Source organism: Heptranchias perlo, chromosome 18 (genome assembly GCF_035084215.1).
Source record: "Heptranchias perlo isolate sHepPer1 chromosome 18, sHepPer1.hap1, whole genome shotgun sequence".
Classification (NCBI taxonomy): Eukaryota; Metazoa; Chordata; class Chondrichthyes; order Hexanchiformes; family Hexanchidae; genus Heptranchias; species Heptranchias perlo.
Window position 1 is genome coordinate 56,342,123 of NC_090342.1, and position 24,561 is coordinate 56,366,683.

The 24,561-nt window shown below is 46.7% G+C and overlaps 1 protein-coding gene across 1 annotated transcript; it reads right to left on the reverse strand.

The window, feature by feature from the left end:
- Positions 1-688: 688 nt before the first annotated feature.
- Positions 689-24,197, reverse strand: LOC137334474 (tetraspanin-33-like). The gene is made up of 10 exons (XM_067999154.1): positions 24,141-24,197; positions 17,868-18,058; positions 16,777-16,852; positions 15,223-15,280; positions 10,768-10,892; positions 6,774-6,848; positions 6,197-6,292; positions 4,911-5,039; positions 2,691-2,849; positions 689-1,509 (listed from the first exon to the last, which is right to left on the reverse strand). The coding sequence occupies exons 1-10, from the start codon at positions 24,195-24,197 to the stop codon at positions 1,423-1,425; spliced, it is 1,053 nt and encodes a 350-aa protein (XP_067855255.1). The 3' UTR covers positions 689-1,422.
- Between the last annotated feature and the right edge of the window lie 364 nt (positions 24,198-24,561).

The following is a 24,561-nucleotide window of genomic DNA, read 5'->3' on the forward strand; positions in this document are numbered from 1 at the left end:
CAACACTTGAAGTACCACAGAGCTCTGAGTGTGACACATGATGTGTGACTCATATATTTGAGTGTGACATGTGAAGTGCGACACAGAGGTTTGATTATGTCACAGAGATTTCTGTGTGATACTTGAAGTGTCACAGAGGTTTGAGTGTGACAATTGAAGTGTGACAAAAAGATTCGCATGTGATACTTGAAGTGTGACACAGATATTTGAGTGTGACATGAGAAGTGTGGCACAGATATTTGAGTGTGACATTTGAAGTGTCACAGAAGTTTGAGTGTGACACTTGAAGGGTGACATGGAGATTTGATTGTGACAAAGTGTGACAGTGGTTTGAGTGTGACACTTGTGTGACACAGATATTTGTGTATGATTCTTGAAATGTGACGCAGAGATTTGAGTGTATCACTTGAAGTGTGAAACAGATATTTGAGTGTTACACTTGAAGTGCGACACTGATGTTGGAGTGTGACACTTGAAGCGTCACAGAGATTTGTGTGTGACACTTGAAGTGTGACATGGAGATTTGAGTGTGACACATAAAGTGTGACACGGAGATTTGTGTGTGACTCTTGAATTTTGGTAAAGATATTTGAGTGTTACACTTGAAGTGTGACACAGATATTTGAGCATGACTCTTGAAGTGTGACACAGATATTTGAGTGTGATACCTGAAGTGGGATGAACAGGAAAGGTGTGCAACATACCATTTTAATATTATAGTTAGGTAATGTCGAATTTTGTATTGGGTTGATTTCTGTGCCTCATGTATTTAAAATGAATTGAGGGCTCTCTCTCAGGTGAGTCAAGGCACCACCCAGTACAGCACTGGGCCATACAGACCGGAAGGTCCCAGGTTTGATCCACTGGGGCAGCAGGACGGGTACTATAGTTGGCCTCAGTACCATAAACCAGTGAGGGAACAAGTCATCTAGGGTTCCTGCTCTTGGTCACTATTTCGTGAACTTATTGGTGTGTGGTCATTGAGTGACTGCAGGATTGGGCTGAGTTGTGCTGCCTACCTCTCCCTTGCCTCCATGGTCAAATAGCCTACTGAACCTTAGTGTAATGAATCAGCGAAGGATGACCATTTGAGAGAGGTAGTGGAGGGCTGTGGTCATCCATGGTAACATATTCCAGCAAGAATCAACGCCTTCTGAAGCTGACCAGGGAAAATCAACAAAGAAAAAAAATTTGCTTTTCATATCAATCCCAATAAAAACATCAGTGTTGCAGTGATATGAGAGGGTTTCCTCGCGGACCAGTTGGATTCTCCCTGTTCTTCGAGTCTTTCAGTGAGGTATGGTAAGGTTTGAATGCGGTTAGAAGGAATGCAGTGGGTCTTTATGGAGAACAGGTGTTGCTCCATCCCTGGGCATTGCCAATGGATAAACGAGAAGGAGGAGCTGGCTCTGCGAGTGGAGGTTAATTTGCAGTGGCCCTTCGAACGATTCGCTTCTTGATGGAGTGGATTTGGTTGAGTAACGCGACCGTCAGTGAGATCATCAAAATCTGAAAATGAGGAAAAGACAAGAGCATAAGGAAGCAAAAAAATCCTTACTATGTTCCCCTCTCTCCCGTAGAAGTCGCTCTTGTTGGGCTAAGGTTCCATGGGCACTGGGTGCCAAGTGATATTCTTCATGTATTGGGTTTGGTGGAGAGTGAGGGCTGACCATTTGACCACGTATCAGCAACCCAGCTCAGCCTCCGAACATACGAACAATGACAGGCAGGAAAAGACCCTCTGTTCCACCCAGCCCGTCCCACACAACGCTGCCTTGTGCATCACAATACATTCACTCCCCACCCCACCCCGAAAGCCATGTGCTTAACGCTGTCCTTACTCAGCGCCCATGCACACTTCCAGCAGGGGTGTCCCGAGCAGGAATCAATCCCTCACCCTGAAGTCCATTATAGCACTGGTGTCCCAGCTCAGCTCAACTAACACAGCACACACATTGGGAGGCAATGTCCTCGGAGTTTCTCCGGCACCACCCACTGTAAACGGGGTTTCAGCCGAGTGGGAGAAGGCCTGAGGAGAATCACCCCCAAGCATTGAATCTGGAACTTTCCTGGCCTGCATAGCTTGGCCTCAATCCACGAAGCTATGAGGAAAGCTACAACACAACAGACTTTGAAGTTTGCCGGGTTGACTGTAAATAGTTGTTGTTTATTGCAGATAATGAGAGCTGGTAACCCACTCGATGGAGGACTCATGTCACTCAACATATTAGTGTCGTCAAACTGGTACTTTCTCAGTTGAGAAAATCCATCCCTTTACAGATTTAATCGAGTGGTATTGATTATTTTTTCAATTGAAAAACCAAGGCTGCAACAATGCTGGAAAGAGTAGGAGTAAAGAGGAAGTGAAGCAGGAAGTAGTGACTCGGTGATGCCAAGATTAGGTTTAAAAAGTCTGAAGATTGAAGGAGGAAGGGACCACTGAGAGAGGTGAGGAGTCCCACCATATTAAGGCCCTGAGAAAGAGTGAATTCGAGTAGTGTTCACTCTTGATTTCAGCACAGTGAAGATGCGGGAAAGCGAAGAGCATAAATAACAATCAGGAGCAGGAACCCGAGTTGAATTTTTCCCCTCTTCAGCCTGGGAGACTGAGGCCAATTCGGAGCTTAGAAGAAAGTTTAGAGGGACAATGACTGCAGTAATACTGATAAAATAGAGAGAGAGATACGGACCTCAAGGAAGAGCAGGCCAAGGCCTACACCGGCAATCAGAAACAGATTCTGATGTCCCCAGTTGACGATTTTGTCCAAACATCCATCAGTGTAGATTTGTTTCCGGGCTGTCCAAGCTTTCAGTGACTGAGTCTCATACCCACACATGGTGTTCAGTACCTGTGGGGGGGTGAAAGCACGACTGATTCACTCATGTGTTCCTTGTCTCCTATTAAAGAATTGTAAAATGGAATGTAGTTCATTCCATGAAAAAAGGTTGTCACAAAAGGTCAGAGTGTCTTGTGTGAGCTCCATGATGGTCTAGCAAATAAAAGCCCCACCCCATACAGCACCGAGCCAGAAGGATACAGGCTCAGTAGCTGCTGTGTGCGGAGTTAGTTGATCTTAAGCTGTGTAGTTGAGATGTTATAGTTGGCTTGGAGTGGCCGGACAATTCTGTGGGGCAGCCTCGGACAATTCTGTGGGGTGGGTTCATTGAACTACACTCCGTGCATGTCCTTCCCATGTGCAGGAAGGAATGAGCTAATCACCAGATAATCTGTTTTTAGGTATTGGTTGAGGGATAAATATTGGCCAGCACACCAGAGAGAACTCACCTTCTCTTCAAATAGTGCCATTGGATTTTTTTATGTCTACTGCGAGGGCAGAGGGAGCCTCAGCTTAACGTCTCATCCGAAAGACAACACCTCCAACAATGCAGCATTCCCTTAGTACTGCACTGGGAGTGTCCACATAGATTATATGCTCAAGTCTCTGGAGTGGCGTTTGAACTCATGACCTTCTGACTCAGAGGCGAGAGTGCTACCACTGAGCCATGGCTCCCGGTGTCCTGGCCAATGTTTATCCCTCAACCAGCACTTAGAAAAACCAGATTATTTGGTCATTATCTCATTGCTGTTGGTGGGATCTTGTTGTGCACAAATAGGCTGCTGCGTTTTCCACATTACAACAATGACTACACTTCAAAAGTACTTCATGGGCTGTATAGCGCTTTGGGATGTCTTGAGGTCGTGAAAGGCACTATAGAAATGCAAGTCTTTCTTGCTTCTTCTTTCTTTCGTATCTTGCAGGGACTCCATAGTGAGCTGCACTCATTAATTGGGCTGGGAAGGCTCTTGGTTTCCTTGTGGAGCACTCCTGGCCCACAAGGAACCATAAAAATATTTTAAAAACTTACCATACTCTGCCTCTTCTGGCCCTGGTTCCTGTTCCCGGCAGGTTTGGCCTGATGGAGAAGCCACCACTGCTCCTTGCTCAGGCTTCAGGTTAAAATAGCAGTCAGGCACCGATGACATCATTGGAGCCTGATCTGCATATTTAAAAAGGTGGGGTCCTGGCCGCCTGCAATTTAAAATTACAGTCGGCCAAATCGAGGCAGAATGGAGTGGGTAAGTTGCCTGCTCCATTTTAATTGGCCCCTCACACAATTTCTGCCGAGCGAGGGCTTAAATCTGCCCCCAATAATTGAGCTGCTTTTCTGTGAGGAAAGGGCACGTGGGCTAAGTCCTGGAGTACATTAAATAGCAATGAGTCAATGCCATGAGTAGAGCAGGAAAAAAGTGAGGAGGAACATAGGAACATAGACAGGAGTAGGCCATTCAGCCCTTCGAGCCTATTCCACCACTCAATTAGATTACAACTGATCTGTACCTTCACTCCATTTACCTGCCTTAGCTCCATGTTTCTTGATACCCTTACCTAACAAAAATTTGTCGATCTCAGTCTTGACCTGAGCTCCAATTGTTTCTTTGTATCTACTCTATTGAACACCTCGATAGATCACCACTCAACCTTCTAAACTCAAGGGAACACAAGCCAAGTTTATGCAACCTGTCCTCATAATTTAACCCTTTTAGCCCCGGTATCATTCTGGTGAATCTGTGCTGCACCCCCTCCAAGGCCAATATATCCTTCCTGAGCTGCGGTGCCCAGAACTGAACGCAGTCTCCAGATGGGGTCTGACTGCGGCTCTGTACAACAGAAGCACAACTTCCTCCCCTTTGTAGTCCAGCCTCTTGAGATAAAGGCCTACATTCCATTAGGGTTATTGATTACTTTATATACCTGGGCATGATCAGCTCTTGCCCAGCAATTTTGCATGAAAATTGATTCTAAATTCCTCTTCTTCACATCCCTGCCTCCTAAAACATTCTCAGTGCTGAAAAAGAAAGTAAACCTTTCCTTGCCCAGTAATGTGAATACAAGGCAGCTCATGCTCACCTCTTCAGTGTCCATGACACAGCAGGAAAATGGCACCCCACACCTTTCGAGACTGGGGTTGGTATCCGCACAGCTGAAGTACACATTCTTGGACCAGTCTTTGTAACTCGACACTCCACAACATTTGAACTGAAGGAAAGGTATAAGGTCACACTCGTAATTGTTCAGCAGCCTAATCTCTGGGAGAAGACTGACACTCATTTTTACATTTTTTGTCAATTTGATGCTTATTAAGATGTGTTAGTGCTAGGAAATACTGTCCATTTCAGGCAGTCACTATCAGCATCAAGCACTCCCACATCAGGTTAGATGCAGGGCACTGGAAGTATCGAGCACTTCCAGTCCAGGTACAGGATGGGGTAGGTACAGTCAAACCCTCCATGTTGCCCCAACAACGTACCACAGCCCCAACCTCAGAAAAGCACCAATGTGACATTTTCCAATGTCTCACGCCAGCCATCCTGTGGCCTCTCTGGGTGAGATTGTCTGGTTAGTTTGTGCTGTGGGCCCATAGCTAGGGAATTGAATTGAGACTCGCTTTACATATAACCCTTACAGCCTGAAAACAGGGAGACCTTCATCCCATCAGACTGAGCTAGATTTGATCCTTGGTCCATGAAGTAAAATACCAGCATCAAACATTTCCCCTTCTCCCCACCCCACCTAGTTTCTTTTAAACCAGACCATCAATTATCTGTGCAGTGCTTTTGTGGTTATTTTAGTGAGGGATAACAAGGTAAAAATGAGTTACCCATTAACAACCAAAGAAGCTCATTTTCTAGTATCAAGAATCTAGAGTGGGTCGAGTACCCACTGTATGGGTCACTGGGAAAGGTACTCAGTTAGTGGAGTTCTGTTTTCTAATTTTGTATTTTAAATTTGTAGAGAAGAATTTAAAAGAGGAGTTTCATGGGGAGGGGTAATAGGACGCAGAGTCACAAGGTTCCGTGTATTTGATGCTTAATCAGAAACCCGAATTTGACAAAAACTTGATAAAAACGTCTGGGAGGAGTACTCCTCTCATATAAACAAATAACTTCAATCCAGGCACCAAAGGAAAAGGTCAAGGCCGCTGTCAAATACGACTTTATGTTTGAATTCTATCTGAGATCGAAGGCTTCATTTAAATCATTGAAACCAGAATGGGGCGGGGAGGAGAAACCAAACGACTCTCATTGTCTGAAGAGAAAGTGTCACATTTACAGGATCCTATTGAAAACCAAAGCCAATTATTAAGCAGCAGACTGTGACCAAAGCTTCCTTCACCGACACAGAAGAATTGATACCTTTTTCTGGATGTAATCAATGAGATTCTGCAGGTCCAGGTCATCCCTATACCTGATCATTCCTTTCTCCAGTAACGCCACGCTCTTCCTTTCAACCTTAAATGAATGAAAAATAATTTAGAAACAGTTTGAGCTTTGCAATGTTATTGTTGGCGACATCCCTGAATGCTATCAGACAAGTGGAAGGCCGGATGGTTCATCCACATTGGAAAACTAGATAATGCCATCGGATGGACCAGCATTCCCGTTCCTGAATGTTTCAAAAGACCACGGCTTCAACTTTCTGAGCGCCTGCCAGTGCCAAGGAACCTCATCCATCGCCAGTCCATGCCAGAGAATCGTGGGCACTCTGAAATCAATGGGAAGCTAGTCCAGGCCAGGAGCTCACCACAGATATTAAATTCATGGAGTCTGACAACACAGAAGCAGGTCATTCATCCCACATGCCTGTGCTGGTGCACAATAACCCTGAGCCGTGGAGAGCTCGCTCCTTCTAGATTCTCCTATTCCCCTGCACCAATGTCACTCACTCTGACCAGCACAGAAAAAGACAAAAATAAATAAATATCCAATTTACCTTTTCGGAGAATATGAAGCCAAGCATGGCACCTATTACCTGCAGCAACAGGATGAGCAGGAGGATCCACATGAACTGCCAATAAAGACACAAGTTTTGGTGTATGCAGTGCAGACGAGCAAGGTGCAAACAGAAACAGAGTGCAAACCTACTGTTAAACCTGGTAGAACCATCTCCTTATTTAAACGGTCAACATTACTGGCTAATATTCTCCTGAACCAATCTTAAGCTCTCGCCTTGAATGTACAGGGACTGATGTTGTGGAGTTTTGCTTAAATATTTATGCAAAACTTTCCATCGAGAGATTAGTGATGCACTCACATTATGAGAGTGTGTTTTAGAAATCGCAGTCCCACTGCTGGGAGTACCCTCGCCCACCCGGTCGCTGGGAGTACTCTCACCCACCCGGTTGCTGGGAGTACCCTCACCCACCCGGTCGCTGGGAGTACCCTCGCCCACCCGGTCGCTGGGAGTACCCTCGCCCACCCGGTCGCTGGGAGTACCCTCGCCCACCCGGTCGCTGGGAGTACCCTCGCCCACCCGGTCGCTGGGAGTACCCTCGCCCACCCGGTCGCTGGGAGTACCCTCGCCCACCCGGTCGCTGGGAGTACCCTCGCCCACCCGGTCGCTGGGAGTACCCTCGCCCACCCGGTCGCTGGGAGTACCCTCGCCCACCCGGTCGCTGGGAGTACCCTCGCCCACCCGGTCGCTGGGAGTACCCTCGCCCACCCGGTCGCTGGGAGTACCCTCGCCCACCCGGTCGCTGGGAGTACCCTCGCCCACCCGGTCGCTGGGAGTACCCTCGCCCACCCGGTCGCTGGGGGCACACATCAGAAATTCATCGCAATTGGGAGTTTGTAACATTAGCCCGTAAAACGTTAGCAATGGGTGTGGGTTTCTGCATCTCAATGATGCTCAGCTTATTTACTGTAAGTCTGGAGTTAAGACCTGAGCTCACTCTGAAGCACAGGAATCAGTTTGGGTCCTGACCTGGACTTAGCCTACATTTACACTACAGGGATAAATCTGTAAGGCTGCTTTCCCGGCGTGGGGCCTTGCTAGTAACAAGCGGAGGTCCAGCATCATAGCCTTCACCTTCGCCTCCACACCCGCTGGACAACTTCAGGGTGCCAACCCTCCCGGGATTGTCCATAAGTCTCCCGGAGTTGAGGGTTACTCCCCGGTTTGCTAGCAATAAGTACGTTGTATATGGTGTGCCTTCCTCAGCCTAATCTAGAGCTCCTCCTAGGTGCTCTCCCAGTGGGAGGAGTAAGCCTGGTGGCCAGCAGCTGGCCGCCTCGTGGGATAGAGGAGTCTTCCAACTCTTCGTGTTGGGTCACGAGATGGCAACTGGCCGTGCCCAATCTGATGCCCCGGTGATGCCTGGCTCTGCACGGAATCTGGCACCTTCTTCATCATTTGAAGGGGCTAGCCAGTTAGTTTGGACGCCGCTGCTGAGCACTCCCTTGTGCTTCTGATAGGGCGGCACGGGGCAGGATGCACTGGGCACAGAGGAAACCAGACAGACATCACCTTCAGATTGGTAGATGGACCTACACAAGGCATCTTAAGTCATGCCAACCACTTTGATGCTCATGGCCTGTTTGGCCCTTGGAATATGATACTCCTGTTGAACACATGGAAATGCTGGAGTCCAATGTTCTGGTCCTGGACAATATTTATTAACATCACTAAAATCAGTATCTCTGGCCATCATCTCACTGCTGATTGTGGGTGCTTACTGCGTGCAGATTGGCTGACACGTTTTCCTGCATTACAACTTTGTTTTAAAAGTACTTCATTTAAGTAACTAAAGGATTGATTAAGAAAGGGAAGATAGATTATGAAAATAAATTAGCAAAAAATATAAAAACAGATAGCAAGAGTTTCTATAGTTATATAAAAAGAACAAGGGTGGCTAAGGCAAACGTAGGTCCCTTAGAGGATGAGACCGGGAAATTAATGGTGGGAAACATGGAGATGGCAAAAATGCTGAACAAATATTTTGTTTCAGTCTTTACGGCAGAGGACACTAAGAATATCCCAACACTGGACAAACAGGGGACTCTGGGGGGGAGGAGCTAAATACGATTAAAATCACTAAGGAATTGGTACTCAGTAAATTAATGGGACTCAAGGCGGATAAATCCCCTGGACCTGATGGCTTACATCCTAGGGTCTTGAGGGAAGTGGCAGTAGGGATTGTGGATGCTTTGGTAATAATTCTCCAAAATTCTCTGGACTCGGCAAAGGTCCCGGCAGATTGGAAAACTGCTAATGTAACATCCTTATTTAAAAAGGGTAGTAGGCAGAAGGCTGGAAATTATAGACCAGTTAGCCTAACATCTGTGGTGGGTAAAATTTTGGAGTCTATTATTAAGGAGACAGTAGCGGAACATTTGGATAAACATAATTTAATAGGACAAAGTCAGCATGGCTTTATGAAGGGGAAGTCATATCTGACAAATTTGCTTGAGTTCTTTGAGGACATAATGTACAGGGTGGATAAAGGGGAACCAGTGGATGTAGTGTATTTAGACTTCCAGAAGGCATTCGACAAGGTGCCACATAAAAGATTATTGCTCAAGATAAAGAATCACTGGATTGGGGGTAATATTCTGGCATGGGTGGAGGATTGGTTATCTAACAGGAAGCAGAGAGTTGGGATAAATGGTTCATTCTCGGACTGGCAACCAGTAGCCAGTGGTGTTCCGCAGGGGTCGGTGCTGGGTCTCCAACTCTTTACAATCTATATTAACGATTTGGAGGAGGGGACCGAGTGTAACATATCAAAGTTTGCGGATGATACAAAGATGGGAGGGAAAGTGGAGAGTGAGGAGGACATAAAAAACCTACAAGGGGATATAGACAGGCTGGGTGAGTGGGCGGAGATTTGGCAGATGCAATACAATATTGGAAAATGTGAGGTTATGCACTTTGGCAGGAAAAATCAGAGAGCAAGTTATTATCTTAATGGCGAGAAACTGGAAAGTACTGCAGTACAAAGGGATCTGGGGGTCCTAGTGCAAGAAAATCAAAAAGTTAGTATGCAGGTGCAGCAGGTGATCAAGAAGGCCAACGGAATGTTGGCTTTTATTGCTAGGGGGATAGAATATAAAAACAGGGAGGTATTGCTGCAGTTATATAAGGTATTGGTGAGACCGCACCTGGAATACTGCATACAGTTTTGGTGTCCATACTTAAGAAAAGACATACTTGCGCTCGAGGCAGTACAAAGAAGGTTCACTCGGCTAATCCCGGGGGTGTATATGAGGAGAGGTTGAGTAGATTGGGACTCTACTCATTGGAGTTCAGAAGTTCAGAAGAATGAGAGGCGATCTTATTGAAACATATAAGATTGTGAAGGGGCTTGATTGGGTGGATGCGGTAAGGATGTTCCCAAGGATGTGTGAAACTAGAACTAGGGGGCATAATCTTAGAATAAGGGGCTGCTCTTTCAAAACTGAGATGAGGAGAAACTTCTTCACTCAGAGGGTAGTAGGTCTGTGGAATTTGCTGCCCCAGGAAGCTGTGGAAGCTACATCATTAAATAAATTTAAAACAGAAATAGACAGTTTCCTAGAAGTAAAGGGAATTAGGGGTTACGGGGAGCGGGCAGGAAATTGGACATGAATTTAGATTTGAGGTTATGTTCTTATGTTCTTATTGGTTGTAAAGTACTTTGGGATGTCCTGAGGTCATGAAAGGCGTTATATAAATGCAAGTCTTTCTTTCTTTTTCTTTCTACAGTTATTGTTTCTGGATGACGATATGCCAGGTTTCTTTATGAGGTCATCACGAAGCTATTATGCAAAACTCTTATGATGGCACAGAGAAGGCATTATTCAAATGAGGTGAATTTAGAAACAATTTACATTACTTCCCACCTATGGTAGAAATTAAATGAACAGAAGTAAGACACACTTCAGACCTTTATAAATGCAAGTTTGTTCTTTTCTTTTGCAGTGGGTGAGATGAGTTATCAAGTACTCACTATTCTCAGCAGGATCTGAATATCACGCAGTGCCCCAGCACAGCCCAGAAAAGTAATACAGAATATTAAACATCCAACAATGATCAGTATTAATGCAGGATCCGCCGTCAGTGAATCCATAGCACCTGAAAGGCAAATGGAAGAACCTCAGAGATAGCTGTATCTCAAAACAAGATCTGATACTGTACCACAGTTACTCACTAAACTTAGAAAAACAACTTGAATTTGCATTGCACCTTTAACGTAGAAAATATCCCATGGTGCTTCACAGATGGGCATAGAAAATGGACACCAAGCCAGAAAGGGAGAGGTTAGGAGATGCGATGGAAAGCTTAGTTGAAGAGACGGGACCCGAGAAGGTTTTTAAAGGTGGTCGAGAGTCACAGAGGTTGATGGAGATCTTCAGAGGGCCAAGGAAACTGAGGGCTCTGCCACCAAAGGTGGGGTGAAGGGAATGGGGGTGCATCGAAGGCTGGCAACAGAAAAACAGAGCATTTAGGAGGGGTTATAGGCATGGCGGAGATCGCAGAGATAGATTGGGGCCAGGTCATGGAACCAACATCAGGGCTAGTACCTACCAAACATTGGAGCTAGTAACCACAACCAACATCTGGGCTAGTAACCTCAACCAACATCTGGGCTAGTAACCACACCCAACATCTGGTACCCACAATCAGACTAGTACTCACACCCAACATTCGGGCTAGTACCCTCACCTAACATCAGGCTAGTACCCTCACCCAACACCAGGCTAGTACCCGCAGCCAACATCTGGGATAGTACCCACACCTAACATCAGGCTAGTACACACACCCAACATCTGGGCTAGTACCCACACCTAACATCAGGCTAGTACACACACCCAACATCTGGGCTAGTACCCACACCCCACATCTGGGCTAGTACCCACATCCAACATCAGGCTCGTATCCTCACCCAACATCAGGCTAGTACCCTCACCCAACATCTGGGCTAGTGCCCACACCCAACATCAGGGCTAGTACCCAAATCCAACATCAGGCTCGTACCCTCTCCCAACATCTGGGCTAGAACCCAAAACCCAACATCTGGGCTAGAACCCAAACCCAACATCAGGCTAGTACCCACACCCAACATCAGGCTGGCACCCACACCCAACACCTGGTTTAGTACCCACACACAACAACTAGGCTCGTACCCACACCCAACATCAAGCTAGTACCCTAGCTCAACATCAACAACAGTACCCTCGCCCAACATCAGGCTAGTATCCACACCCTACATCAGGCTAGTACCCACACCCAACATCAGGGCTAGTACCCACACCCAACACCAGGGATAGTACCCTCGCCCAACATCAGGGATAGTACCCTTGCCCAACATCAGGCTAGTACCCACACCCAACATCAGGCCATTACCCACATCCAACATCAGGCTAGTACACACACTCAACATCAGGGCTGGTACCCACACCAAACATCAGGGAGAGTACCCTCTCCAAAAAACAGGGCTAGTACCCTCACCCAACATCATGGTAGTATGCACACCCAATATCTGGGCTAGTACCATCACCCAACATCAGGCTGGTACCCCCACCCAACGTCAGGCTGGTACCCCCACCCAACATCAGGCTGGTACTCACACTCAACATCTAGGCTAGTACCCTCACCCAACATCAGGCTAGTACTCACACTCAACATCTGGGCTAGTACCCTCACCCAACATCTGGCCTAGTACCCACATCCAACATCAGGGAGAGTACCCTCTCCCAATATCAGGGCTAGTACCCTCACCCAACATCAGGCTAGTACCCACACCCAACATCATGGTAGTATCCACACCCAACATCTGGGCTAGTACCATCACCCAACATCAGGCTGATACCCACACCCAAGGTCAGGCTGGTACCCCCACCCAACATCAGGCTGGTACTCACACTCAACATCTAGGCTAGTACCCTCACCCAACATCAGGCTAGTACTCACACTCAACATCTGGGCTAGCACCTACTCACAACATCAGGCTAGTACTCACACCCAACATCTGGGCTAGTACCCTCACCCAACATCGGGCTAGTACCCTTGCCAAATATCAGGGATTGTACCCACACCCAACTTCAGGCTAATGCCCACACTCAAACTTAAGGGCTAGTACCCATACCCAACATCAGGGCTTATACCCTCACCCAACATCTGGGCTTGTACCCACACCCAACATCTGGGCTTGTACCCACACCCAACATCAGGCTAGCACCCACACCCAACATCTGGGCTAGTACCCACACCCAACACCTGGGCTAGTACCCACTTCCAACATCAGGCTAGCACCCTCACCCAATATCGAGGCTAGTACCCACACCCAACATCAGGGCTAGTACCCACACCCAACATCAGGGCTAGTACCCACACCCAACGTCAGAGCTAGTACCGACACCCAACGTCAGGGCTAATACCCACACCCAACATCAGGGCTAGTACCCACACCCAACGTCAGGGCTAGTACCCACACCCAACATCAGGGCTAGTACCCACACCCAACATCAGGGCTAGTACCCACACCCAACATCAGAGCTAGTACCGACACCCAACATCAGGGCTAGTACCCACACCCAACATCAGGGCTAGTACCCACACCCAACGTCAGAGCTAGTACCGACACCCAACATCAGGGCTAGTACCCACACCCAACATCAGGGCTAGTACCCACACCCAACATCAGGGCTAGTACCCTTCAGCTCTTATGTCTCATCACCCTTCTCACACAGGCATATACACAGCCAACAAACAGCACCCAAGGTATCTGCAATGCCAGATCTGTTTGAAGGTCTGTCTGGGAGCCATTTGTTCTTTTCTGTTTGGGCCTAGACGAGCAGCCTGCCTGGACTGCCAGTGGCCCAGGACAGCCATCACATAGTACCCTGCATCTCTCTCACCAGCAAGCACCGGTGTAACTACACATGTCTGGAGATGAGCTTGAGGAGGTAGTGCCAGATGAGGCAGAGTGCACAGATGAGGAGGAGCAAGTGATGGTGCCAGAGGAAGAACGGCAAGATGGCAAGATGGCGGGCAGCAATGAATGTTGTACAGCATTGGAATTGGGCAGCCTGTCAAGTTCCTGTCGTCCTTCAGTGGGAACGGAGATTAAAGGGCTGGCCATGCAGTTTGATCATCAGTCACCCGTATGATACATGTATGAGCAGCACATTAACTAGCGCAGCAGTGCTAGCTTTGAATGAGCTGGACCATGCATATTGAGGGTGGTGGTGACCTTGACAGTCACGGGCAATGCCATGTCTATATTGCAGGTTAGCTGCAGGTGTCTGTGCAGGAGATGGCAAAGCTCTACAGCTAGCTCCTTCCTGGCCCAGATCCTGCACTGGCATGTAGGTTTGTCAAGGGTTGTCGACATCGTCAGTGGCATAATGGCAGGTGAGGCCAGTCTGGGTCATGTGCCAACTGATCTCCCTAGCATGTCTTCTCTCACCTTGTATCACTTCAATCCCCTTTATTCTTTACTTTCACTTGCTGTCTGTTATGAGACCTAGATGCTTCATGGCTCCCTTAGCATCTGTGAAAGTGGTATTGGAAGAACTCCTTCCTATATGCTCTCTTTTATTTCTAATCTGTTCTAAATCCTGTTTACACTTCACTCATACTCCACTTTCCAATGACTTTGCAGATAATATGGATAATCTTTCAGAATATTCTTTTTAAATTACCATAATGAGTGAATAAAAAGTATCCCCAAAATATTATTCCAAAAATATATACTGTTAAAAATATCTGAAATACTGAAAATAAATTTGTAATGAAAACAATGTGATATTAGAACGGTAGTGTAAACAATGGAACAAAACCCTATTCACACCCCGTTCCCCTTGAAGAGCTCCATTGAACAGGAGATTCCATTGAGCAAATTCAAAATGGGCTTTGAAGGTAAAGACACAATCCCGGTATCAAAAGCTGTGAAGTTGCATTTCAATGTTTTTGAATGTATCTGGGGTTTGGCACGAGATGTGCATTATCATGTTGGTATACTGTAAAATCGTGGAGAGAGGGAATTGGCACTAAACATGACCCAAGGCCTGGCCTGCCCAATTCTCCAATCTCCCTGTTTCTGTTCTTTACCTGTATAGCCAGACACTTCTATTTTATATATGTGTATATTCTTTCCAAAATCTACCCTTTGATTGCAACACAGGAAAGTGGAAGAATTTGTGGGTTTGGGATATTTGGAGCTTAAGAGGAACAAGAGAGTTCAGAGAGACACTGACCACAATAATTGGTTATTCAGAGAGAGATATGAAGGTTATAATGGAAAGCAGTTGGAGACAGCTACAGTTTTGCTGTACATCGTAGTGTTAATCAGCAATAGATTGTTTATAGCACCTTTATTTTAGCAAAGTGTTGTTAATGATTTACGTTCAGTAACAAGCCTCAGCATCCCAGCTTAACTCGTTCTTTATTGATGGTTTACCTCCCTCGACTGCTGTTTTTGCATAGATCCCCACAGTTAACATCAGCCCGCTCGCTACCTGTTAACGAGAGACCAGAGAAACAAGAGTCAGTCCAACAAGAAGTAGTCCAACATTTGTTCAATAAACATTGCATCCTTCAAACTACCTTTGATATATTAAAACCTTACACCTGCACGCACTCCCTCCCAACTTTCCCATTATAAATCCCTATGTCCACTTTATAATACAAACTCTCAATGTAAGTGTGTCACAAAGTCATTACATCGTCCTCCCCAATGGAGGTGCTACAACGCCATTACTGGCAGGAAGGTGCAATTTCAATGTGACAAGTTTACGCGGGCCGTTTCCAATATTAGTGTCAACAAAGGAATTTTGATTGGCAATATGTAAAAAATAAGGACAGAATGTATGACTTTGAGACTAAATCACACCTACGTGCCCTGGTTGATTATCACCTGTCCTCTAACCACACTTCACCTGAAGATTACACTTGGGTTTGACTCCCCATGTGCAAGGCCATGGAGATCAATTGGTAATGTATAGAAATTCCGACTATGTTGAATTTGTTTTGAATTCTGAGGTAATATTTAAAAGGACAAATTAACGAAAGGCTTGGTGTGGTGTGTTGGGACACCGGCCTTTCATTCTCCAGCACAAGTGTGACAAATAGGGAGATTTATTTTTTTGCATATGTACATCCTTATTAAAGTAAGTACGCTCTCTTTTTAAACTGGAGAACAGGAAGCAGGCTGTCTGTGGGAGAATGAATAGCAGGTAAAACAATTCCCTTTGATCTCTGATGGCTGGTCAGCAGGTGAGAGAGGTCAAGATTTTCCACCAGTGCTCCTGGCGTGTGCCGAGAGTGCAAGCTGGGAAATTCTGCCCCCCCCCCCCCAACAACTGGTTATTTTGAGTCAGTTAAAATTGATGGGGCGAAAATAACAGGTAGCGACGGGAGTGCTGAAGTAAAACATCGTAGGCAATGTGCACGGACGGTTACGTTGTAAGATTTGAAGCAAAGTCTGGGGCGATGCCATGGAGGGATTTGAACACGAGGATGAGAATTTTTAAATTGAGGCATTCAGGGACCGGAGCTATTGTAGGTCAGCAAGCACAGAGGTGATGGGTAAACGGGTCTTGGTGCGAATTAGGATACGGGCAGCAGAGTTTTGGATGAGCTCAAGTTAATGGAGGGTGGAAGATGAGCATTGGAATAGTTGAATCTGGAGATAACAAAAGCATGAATGAGGGTTTCAGCGGCAGATGGGCGGAGATGGGTGATATGACCCTTTGCTTTCTTTCCTCTTCTATTAGATCCACTAAAAGTGGTCCCCACAGTTTACAAGTGTGTGACACCAGAAACAAGTTAACACTGCAGGCCCTGGCTGGCCTTCATTGCCAAGTTTGGAATGTGCTAGATTGGAGTAATGAATCTGCAGTGGGTGGGAACAGGAAACCTGCAGGATCTCCCACCCTGTTTTAAGCCTTAGGAGCTTTGAATTATTAATGCGTGAGAGCGCACACAGCCAATTGGGTGACAGCAAGGGGTTTACCGCCTGGTGCTCCATGGGCAGGAAATGCGCCAGTTTAGCAGAGGAAGAGGATAGCATGCCGGACACCCCAAGGCAACTAATTTTGAATCAGGGACAGGGACTCACCATAGTTCCTTATCCTTCCTATAGACCTTATAACCTGGTATATTCAGTTCCCAGTCCTGACCGTCTTGCAGCCATGTCTCAGTAATGGCTACCATCTCATACTCTCGAAGTTGAATTTGTGCCTGCTATTCATTCAATTTGTTCCTTATACTCCGTGCGTTTGTATAAAGAACACTTATTTGGGCCACACACATAACCTGTCCTTCTGCTCTAATGTTTTTCTCACACATTTCTTATTTCTTTCTCCTAATTTAATTACTTTTCCCTTTACCTGTAGTACCTAAAGCAAAATCTCTGACTATCAGTCTGCCCTCTTCCTTTTCGTTTGTTTTAGATTTATTATTTATGCTACATTTTCCACCTGAGCCCTCCCCCCAATTTACTAGTTTAAAGTCCTTGTGACCGCTCTATTTATCCTTTCCGCTAGGACCCTGGCCCCAGCTTAGTTCAGGTGGAGCCCATCCCAACAGTACAGTTCCTTCCTGTCCCAGTACTGGTGCCAGTGTCCCATGAAATGGAACCCCTCTTTCCCACACCACTCCTTCAACCACCTGTTCACCTCCCTATTCTGCTTATCCCTACGCCAATTGGCTCAGGTAATAATCCAGAGAGGTCCTGTTTTTTTAATTTAGCTCCTGGTACTCTCTGAACAAGACCTCTTGCCTACGTTGTTGGTCCCAACATGGACCACAATGACTGGATCCTCCCCCTCCCTCTCCAATATCCTTTCAAACCGGTTCAAGATGTCCCTTATACTGGCACTAGGTCGGCAACATACCATATGGGACTCTCGGTCCTGCCTACAAAGGATGCTATCTGTCCCCCTAATCATTGAATCCCCTACAACTACCACATTACACTTCTTCTCCTCCTCTCTCCCCCCCCCACTTTGGACAGCCTCCTGCTCCAAAGTGCCATGGTCACCATTCTGGCTGTCCTTCTGACAGTCTTTATCCTTATCCTCACAGGTAGCAAGTAAATTGTACCTGTTGGATAGGATCAGTTTCTGCAGATCCTCATTCTCTATCTCACCTGGGTTCCCCTTTTTCTCTACACTATCGGTCACACCAACCCCGTTCTGATCCTGAACCTCTCTACGAGGTGTGCCCGAGGGCTGAAGCAAACTGTCCAGATACTCCTCCCCCTCCCTTATGCGTTGAAGTGTCTCCAACTCATACTGCAGGCGGATTTGAGGTGGATACAAGCAAATCTGCTTAGTGACTTGGCACGACAGGAGCATCCAGTGTAGCAACATCAAGGTAAAGCTAGCGTGAGAAGGGGGAACCCAGGAACAACAACAACAATGTGCATTTATTCAGCACCTTTAACATAATAAAATTTCCTAAGGTGCTTCACAGGACCATTAGCAAATGAAATTTGACACCGAGCCACATAAGGAGATATTAGGACAGGTGACCAAAAGCGTGGTCAATGAGGTAGGTTTTAAGGAGTGTCTTAATGGAGGAGAGAGAGTTAGAGAGGCGGAGAGGTTTGGGGGGGGAGGATTCCAGAGCTTAGGGCCTAGGCAGCTGAAGGCACGGCTGCCAATGGTTGAGCGATGCAAATCGGGGATGTGCAAGAGGCCAGAATTGGAGGAGTACTGAGATCTGGGAGGGTTGTAGGGCTGGAGGAAGTTGCAGAGATAGGGAGGGGCAAAGCCATGGAAGGATTTGAAAACAAGGGTGAGAATTTTAAAATCGAGGCGTGGCCGGACTGGAGGCCAATGTAGGTCAGCGAGCACAGGGGTGATGGGTGAACAGGACTTGGTGCGAGTTAGGATACGGACAGCAGAGTTTAGGATGAGCTCAAGTTTACAGAGGGTACAAGGTGGGAGGCCGGCCATATTGCATTGGAATAGTCAAGTCTAGAAATGACAGAGGGTTTCAGCAGCAGATGAGCTGAGGCAGGGGCGGAGACGGGCGATGTTACGTTGGTTGAAGTGGGTGGTCTTGGTGATGGAGAACATATGGGGTTGGAAGTTCAACTCAGGATCAAATCGCATGCCAAGGTTGTGAACGGTCTGGTTCAGCTTCAGTCAGTGTCCAGGAAGAGGGATGGAGTTGGTGGCTAGGGAACAGAGCTTGTGGTGGGGACCGAAGACAATGGCTTTGGTCTTCCCAATAGTTAATTGGAGGAAATTTCTGCTCATTCAAAACTGGTTGTCAGTCAAGCAGCATGACAAATCGGAGGCAGTGGAGGGGTCAAGAGAGGTGGTGCTGAGGTAGAGCTGGGCGTCGTCAGCGCACATGTGGAACAGGAACAGATGTGTTCTTGATTGACCACCGCGTAAACTGAATTCAGAACAAACAATTACAGGAACCTAGTTAAGCTAACAAAGCATAGCTATAACAAACTATCATAATTAAAGTTTGAGGGACATAGAAAAGTACTGAGAAGGTGTGAGCTCAGTTAAACAGTGCAAGGAATTTGGCCTTGATGGTAGACAGGAACGGATTGGGGTCCTTACACCATACTGTTCCACACCAAAAGCAGTCATGTGACGTCTGACAACTGCAGACAAAGAAACTGTACAAGTTGGTGTGTTTCAAATTTGTAATAGAACCCTTGGTTAGGGAAACTCAGCATTAGTCAACCTTGACTGGTGATGCTCCTCGCACCCGATGAGTCTCCTCCTACAGATGTATCACTAGCTTGTGTTACTCATGTAAGCTGTCCAATAAAATCTTTGTCAAGTTGATCTGACTTCTGGGTCACAAGCCTTTATTCATGGAGTGCGAATCACTCCGACAAAAGCAAGCAGTCACACAAATTTTGTGTGGATTTATCTCTCAAGTCCCGAGCTCTCACTGCTGTCTCCAGTTGTTTTCCAATTGTACTGTAACTACTGCCTTGCTTGTGTCCATCTTGCTGACCAAGTCTGAACCAGTTCCAGTGTCAATGGCTCCAGGATAACAACTCCCTACACTGGCACAAGCTTGCCCCTAACCCAGAAGAATGCATAACAAAGACATCATTTACTATTCGGGTATCATTAGCATGAAGTCTAACCATTAGTGTGCTAACTCCACATGATTTATGAGGTTAACTTCATTTATATAGTGTGGGTGAGTTCCTGGCCCATATTGGGCCTGGTGTTGGATGTTTTCTGGGAGTTGTCGGTGGGGGGGGGCGGGGGGGGGGGGTGTTGGGAAGAGGAAATCACATGTAAGTAGCCTTGTGGGTTACCAGGTGGGAAGAATCATCCCCCAGGGCCAGATCTGCCTCTCTAGGTTCCATGAGTGAACCATGGTAGCTGGAGGGGCAGACCAGCCTGCTTTGAATCTGCCACAGAGGGTCATCAGGAACCACTTGGACTCCCTTGAAGGACAGTTGGTCGTTAGACAATTAGGAAATGTAGGTTTGAACCCTGACTGTGTGGACGGGGCCTAGAAGAAGCTCCTCATAAACCTCACAGTGAGCGGCAGAAAAGACCATAAAATGTGTGAGTGAATTGCCACCATTTTCCTGACTACAGAATGGACATAAATCGTATTCCATTGGAGCAGCGTCTCCACCAGTTGTAGCCACAGAGCTTCAGCAACAAGGCCATGCCCTCATACCTGGATTTCAGGTAACACCTACTAACAAAAAGCCCATGTCCCCATACCGGGCTGTCAGGTAAAACCTACTAGCAGCTACCAAAAGCCCACTCAGGAGTTTTCTGGCACCGCTGTCCAATCCAGTCTTTCCTCGAGAACTCACTGCACCATGAAACATTTTTGAAGGGCAAATTTCTATCCTGTCAGGGTTTCAGGACCACATTTTCTGTTACTTGAAAGTCTTCACTCACAGGCTTACCCAGTCCAGTTCAACTAGCCCCCATTAACCCAGGGTAGGGGTGTACCTTTGTTAGGAGGGGCTACCTCTTACTGGTGTACTCCCAGAGGCACTTTCATCTGCCTCACTGTAACTCTTGGTCCCCAACAGCACAGGCTGATTGTGCTTTTTATTTATTTCTGCAGTAGCAGTGTGCTTGTGCTATTAGCCCAATTATTAACTGCACAAAGTGGGCCCAACCCTTGTACTGTATGCCTCTGGTAGTTACTCCATACTTCCATATCCCCCAAAATGGGTAGCGGCAGTGAGTGGACAGAATCAGCCAAAGGATAGTTCGGGGAATATGGCCCTAATGCCTAGAACTAGTCCACCTTTGGTGTACCTTCAAGGCATGTTAAGCACCCAGGAAATGCCCGTAAAGCTGGTCATTGGAAGATAAAGAACAAGAGAAAGAGCAAAATGCAGGAAAAGAAAAAGATAGAGGGAGAGACAGAGCGCAAGACTGACAAACACAAATAAATGAACAATAGCCACCCAGACAAGAGAGAGTAAAAAACAGGAAGAGAAAGAAATTGATAGACAGACAGACACACGCACACACACACACGCACACACACACACGCTCACACAAATGAACAACAGCCACGCAGCCAAGGCACCAGAGGATGGGGACTGCTGTTGCTGGTGGAACAGAGAGGGAATGAAGACTTCCCGCTTTACTCAGAGGGTGGTATTAATCAAATTCAACCCTACCAACAGCCCAACAATCACCACTCCTTCGATCTTCAGTGCATGGAACTAGTAAAAGGGCTTAGTAAACAATTCTTGTGACAACGTCACAAGTCTTGTTTTCCAGATATTCCTAGTTGTCAGCAATAGAATCGGAGATTACCACACCTCATGCTATCATCTGGTAGTGAGAGCATAACTCTCTCTATACTAATATAACAATTGATATTAATCATCAGTCCCACAGCTTTGAGGTTGTCTGAATATGCATTTGAATATGAATAATTTAAGAAAATGATATGTGGTGAATGTAACATGCTTGGGAGGAACAGGTTTCTTTGGACCTCTAGTTCCCAAAGCTCTCCACCACTGGGGGTTTCCTCACCTTGTGCTTGTTGTAGACTAATTGATAGAGACTATGATCAGCCAACAACTCCATTATCGTTGTTTGAAGCGATTATCAGGATGGTAAAAGGCAAACTAGATGGACCTTGGTCTTTTTTTAATCTAGCAATTCCTATCTTCCTAATACCAGTCCCTGGCTGCCCACTCTATTGAGTGCTGGATACCAGTAAATTGAGACTTTCAGAAATGTCTGGATCAAAGGCACTATAAGGTGAGCACCTTCATTGGCTCTTCCGTCTGTTACACAGAAATTCTGACTGGGATTTCTTTTGCCCTCCTGCCGACCTTTCCACAGCTAGTGGGGGTGGGGAATGGGTCAGGGACATACTCCGCCCCATCCAATTTTAATGGACATCCCATTAAAACAACAATCACAACTTGCATTTATATAGTGGCTTCAATGTAGGAGAAAGTCACAAGGTGATTCAAAGTGGCGTAATCAAAAAAACTGGACGCTGAGCCAAAGGAGGCGTTATTAGGAGAGGTGTTCAAAACCTTGGTCAAAGAGGTGGGTTTTAAGGAGGATCCTGAAGGTGGAGAGGTTTAGGGAGGGAAATCCAGAGCGTTGGACCTAGGTGAACTTTGAATGATGAGACAAAGGAAAGGAAGTTGCATGAGAGGCCAGAGTTAGAGGAATACAGAATTTGGGGGGGTGGGGGTATAGTTGGGGCTGGAGGAGGTTACAGGAATAGGGAGAGGTGAGGCCATGAAGGGATTTAAACACAAGGATGAGGATGGGGTGAAGGGTGAGTGGGACTTGGTGGGGAAAGGATATAGGCATCAGAGTTTGGATGAGCTGAAGTTTAGAGGATAGAGAATGGGAGTCCAGCCAGGAGAGCATTGGAATAATCAAGTCTAGAGGTAATAGAGGCATGGATGAGGGTTTCAGCAGCAGATGGGCTGAGGCAGGAATGAAGACGGGCGATGTTACCGAGGTGGAAGTAGGCGGTGTTTATGATGGAGAGGATATGGGGTCAGAAACTCAGCTCAGGGTCGAATAGGGTGCTGAGGTTGTGAACAATCTGGTTCAGCCTGAGACAGTGACCAGGGAGAGGGATGGAATCCATGGCTAGTGAACGGAGTTTGTAGCAGGCTCCAAAGTCGATAGATTTGGTATTCCCAATGTTTAATGGGTGGAACTTATGGCTCATCCTGAGCTGGATGAGACAGTGGAGGGGTCGAGGGATGTGGTGGTGAGGTGGAGCTGACCCCGTGTCTGGAGATGATGTCGCCTAAGGAGCAGCACGTAGGTGCAGAAGAGGAGGGAGTCAAGGACAGATTTTTGGGGACTCCAGAGGTAATGGTGCGGGGAAAGGAAACAAAGCCGATCCTGAAAATGCTGTGGCTGCGATTGGATAAGTAAAAGTGGAACCAAGCGAAGGCAGTGTGAATGAGCTGAACAACGGAGGAGAGATGTTTGAGGAGGATGGTGTGGTCAACCATGCTAAAGGATGCAGAGAGGACGAGGAGGAATAATACACCAAGGTCACAGTCACAGAGGATTTCATTTGTGACTTTGGTTAGGGCCGGCTTCAGTGCTGTGCAAGAGTAGAAATCTGATTTCCTGCTGAATGTAACATACAACTCTACAAAAGTGGAGGGAGGATTTACATTTTACAACCCAGAAGGCATGTGCAATCAAAAGCAGAGTGCTCGGTTACACGGGTACCATGTATGTAACTCTTTTGCAGACTTCACCAGCCTTACCGTGGGCAATCTCCACCCTCCTGGCAAACTCCCTGATGGAGGCAAAAGAGCCAGCCAGAACTATGCCAATGACCCCATGGCTGCTAAATCATCAAGGGCACATCTTTGTGACAGTGAGAAGTCCCATCAAAGCCAAAGATGCACCCTAATTCCACAAAAGTGGAAAATCTAGACCTTTGGTCGGTGACTCCGTTACACTGGCATTAACACATCATCGATAACTCTCCCAAGTGGCTGTTCTCAATCTGTGTCCTCACTCACTTCACTGGAAGGTCCTAGGTTGATTCCCCAGGCTTTGCTCTGTTGGTCTGAGCTGGGGTGATGAGAGGGGAGTCACAGGACTTGGGTTAGGAATCCAAAAATCAGCCAGGATTCTCAATCCTGCTCGGAAGTGCCCATGTGCAAACTGGGTTACAACGGGGATCGTGCTTCGCTGTGATGTCCCCCATGATCAAATAGCACACCCACATTCACCTTCTAGGCTCACACGCGAAGAACGGCCACTTGGACTAGGTACCAAAGGGTGATGGCGGTTGTAGAACCGCACTCTCGCAAGGAGTAGACATCTCCCGCAGAGGGGAGAAGGCAAACTGGTGGAGGTAAAGAAAGGGAAAGAAAAGAAAGCATCTTAACTCACTCACCCAGAAGACGTAGCAGAACGTGAACAGCGTGTATTTAATTAGCCGATTCGTCCTCATCTTGTAACTCTGACAGCCAATAACTGCAGCCTGGGCATTAACCTGCTTTATTTGTACTCCATTCTGTGGAGGCAGCTCAGGGGGTGTTTCCTCACTCCCTAAAGAAGTGACCCTGTCTTGAAGTTGTGGAAAATTAATGATCACCCAGCATACAAACAGCAGACACCAATCAGTAACTGTCCACTGCACCTACTCAAGGCAAAATGATGAACTCTAAAGCTCAGTTGTGGGAAGACCGAGTGAGGCACTGGTTTTTTCACTTTGTTTATCCCTTTCCAATCTGTCTGTCAATTGTTGAGTGGGATTGCGAAATGTCAGGGGCATGCCTCAGCATTTGTCAGTTCCTGCATTCCTGACTACCTAA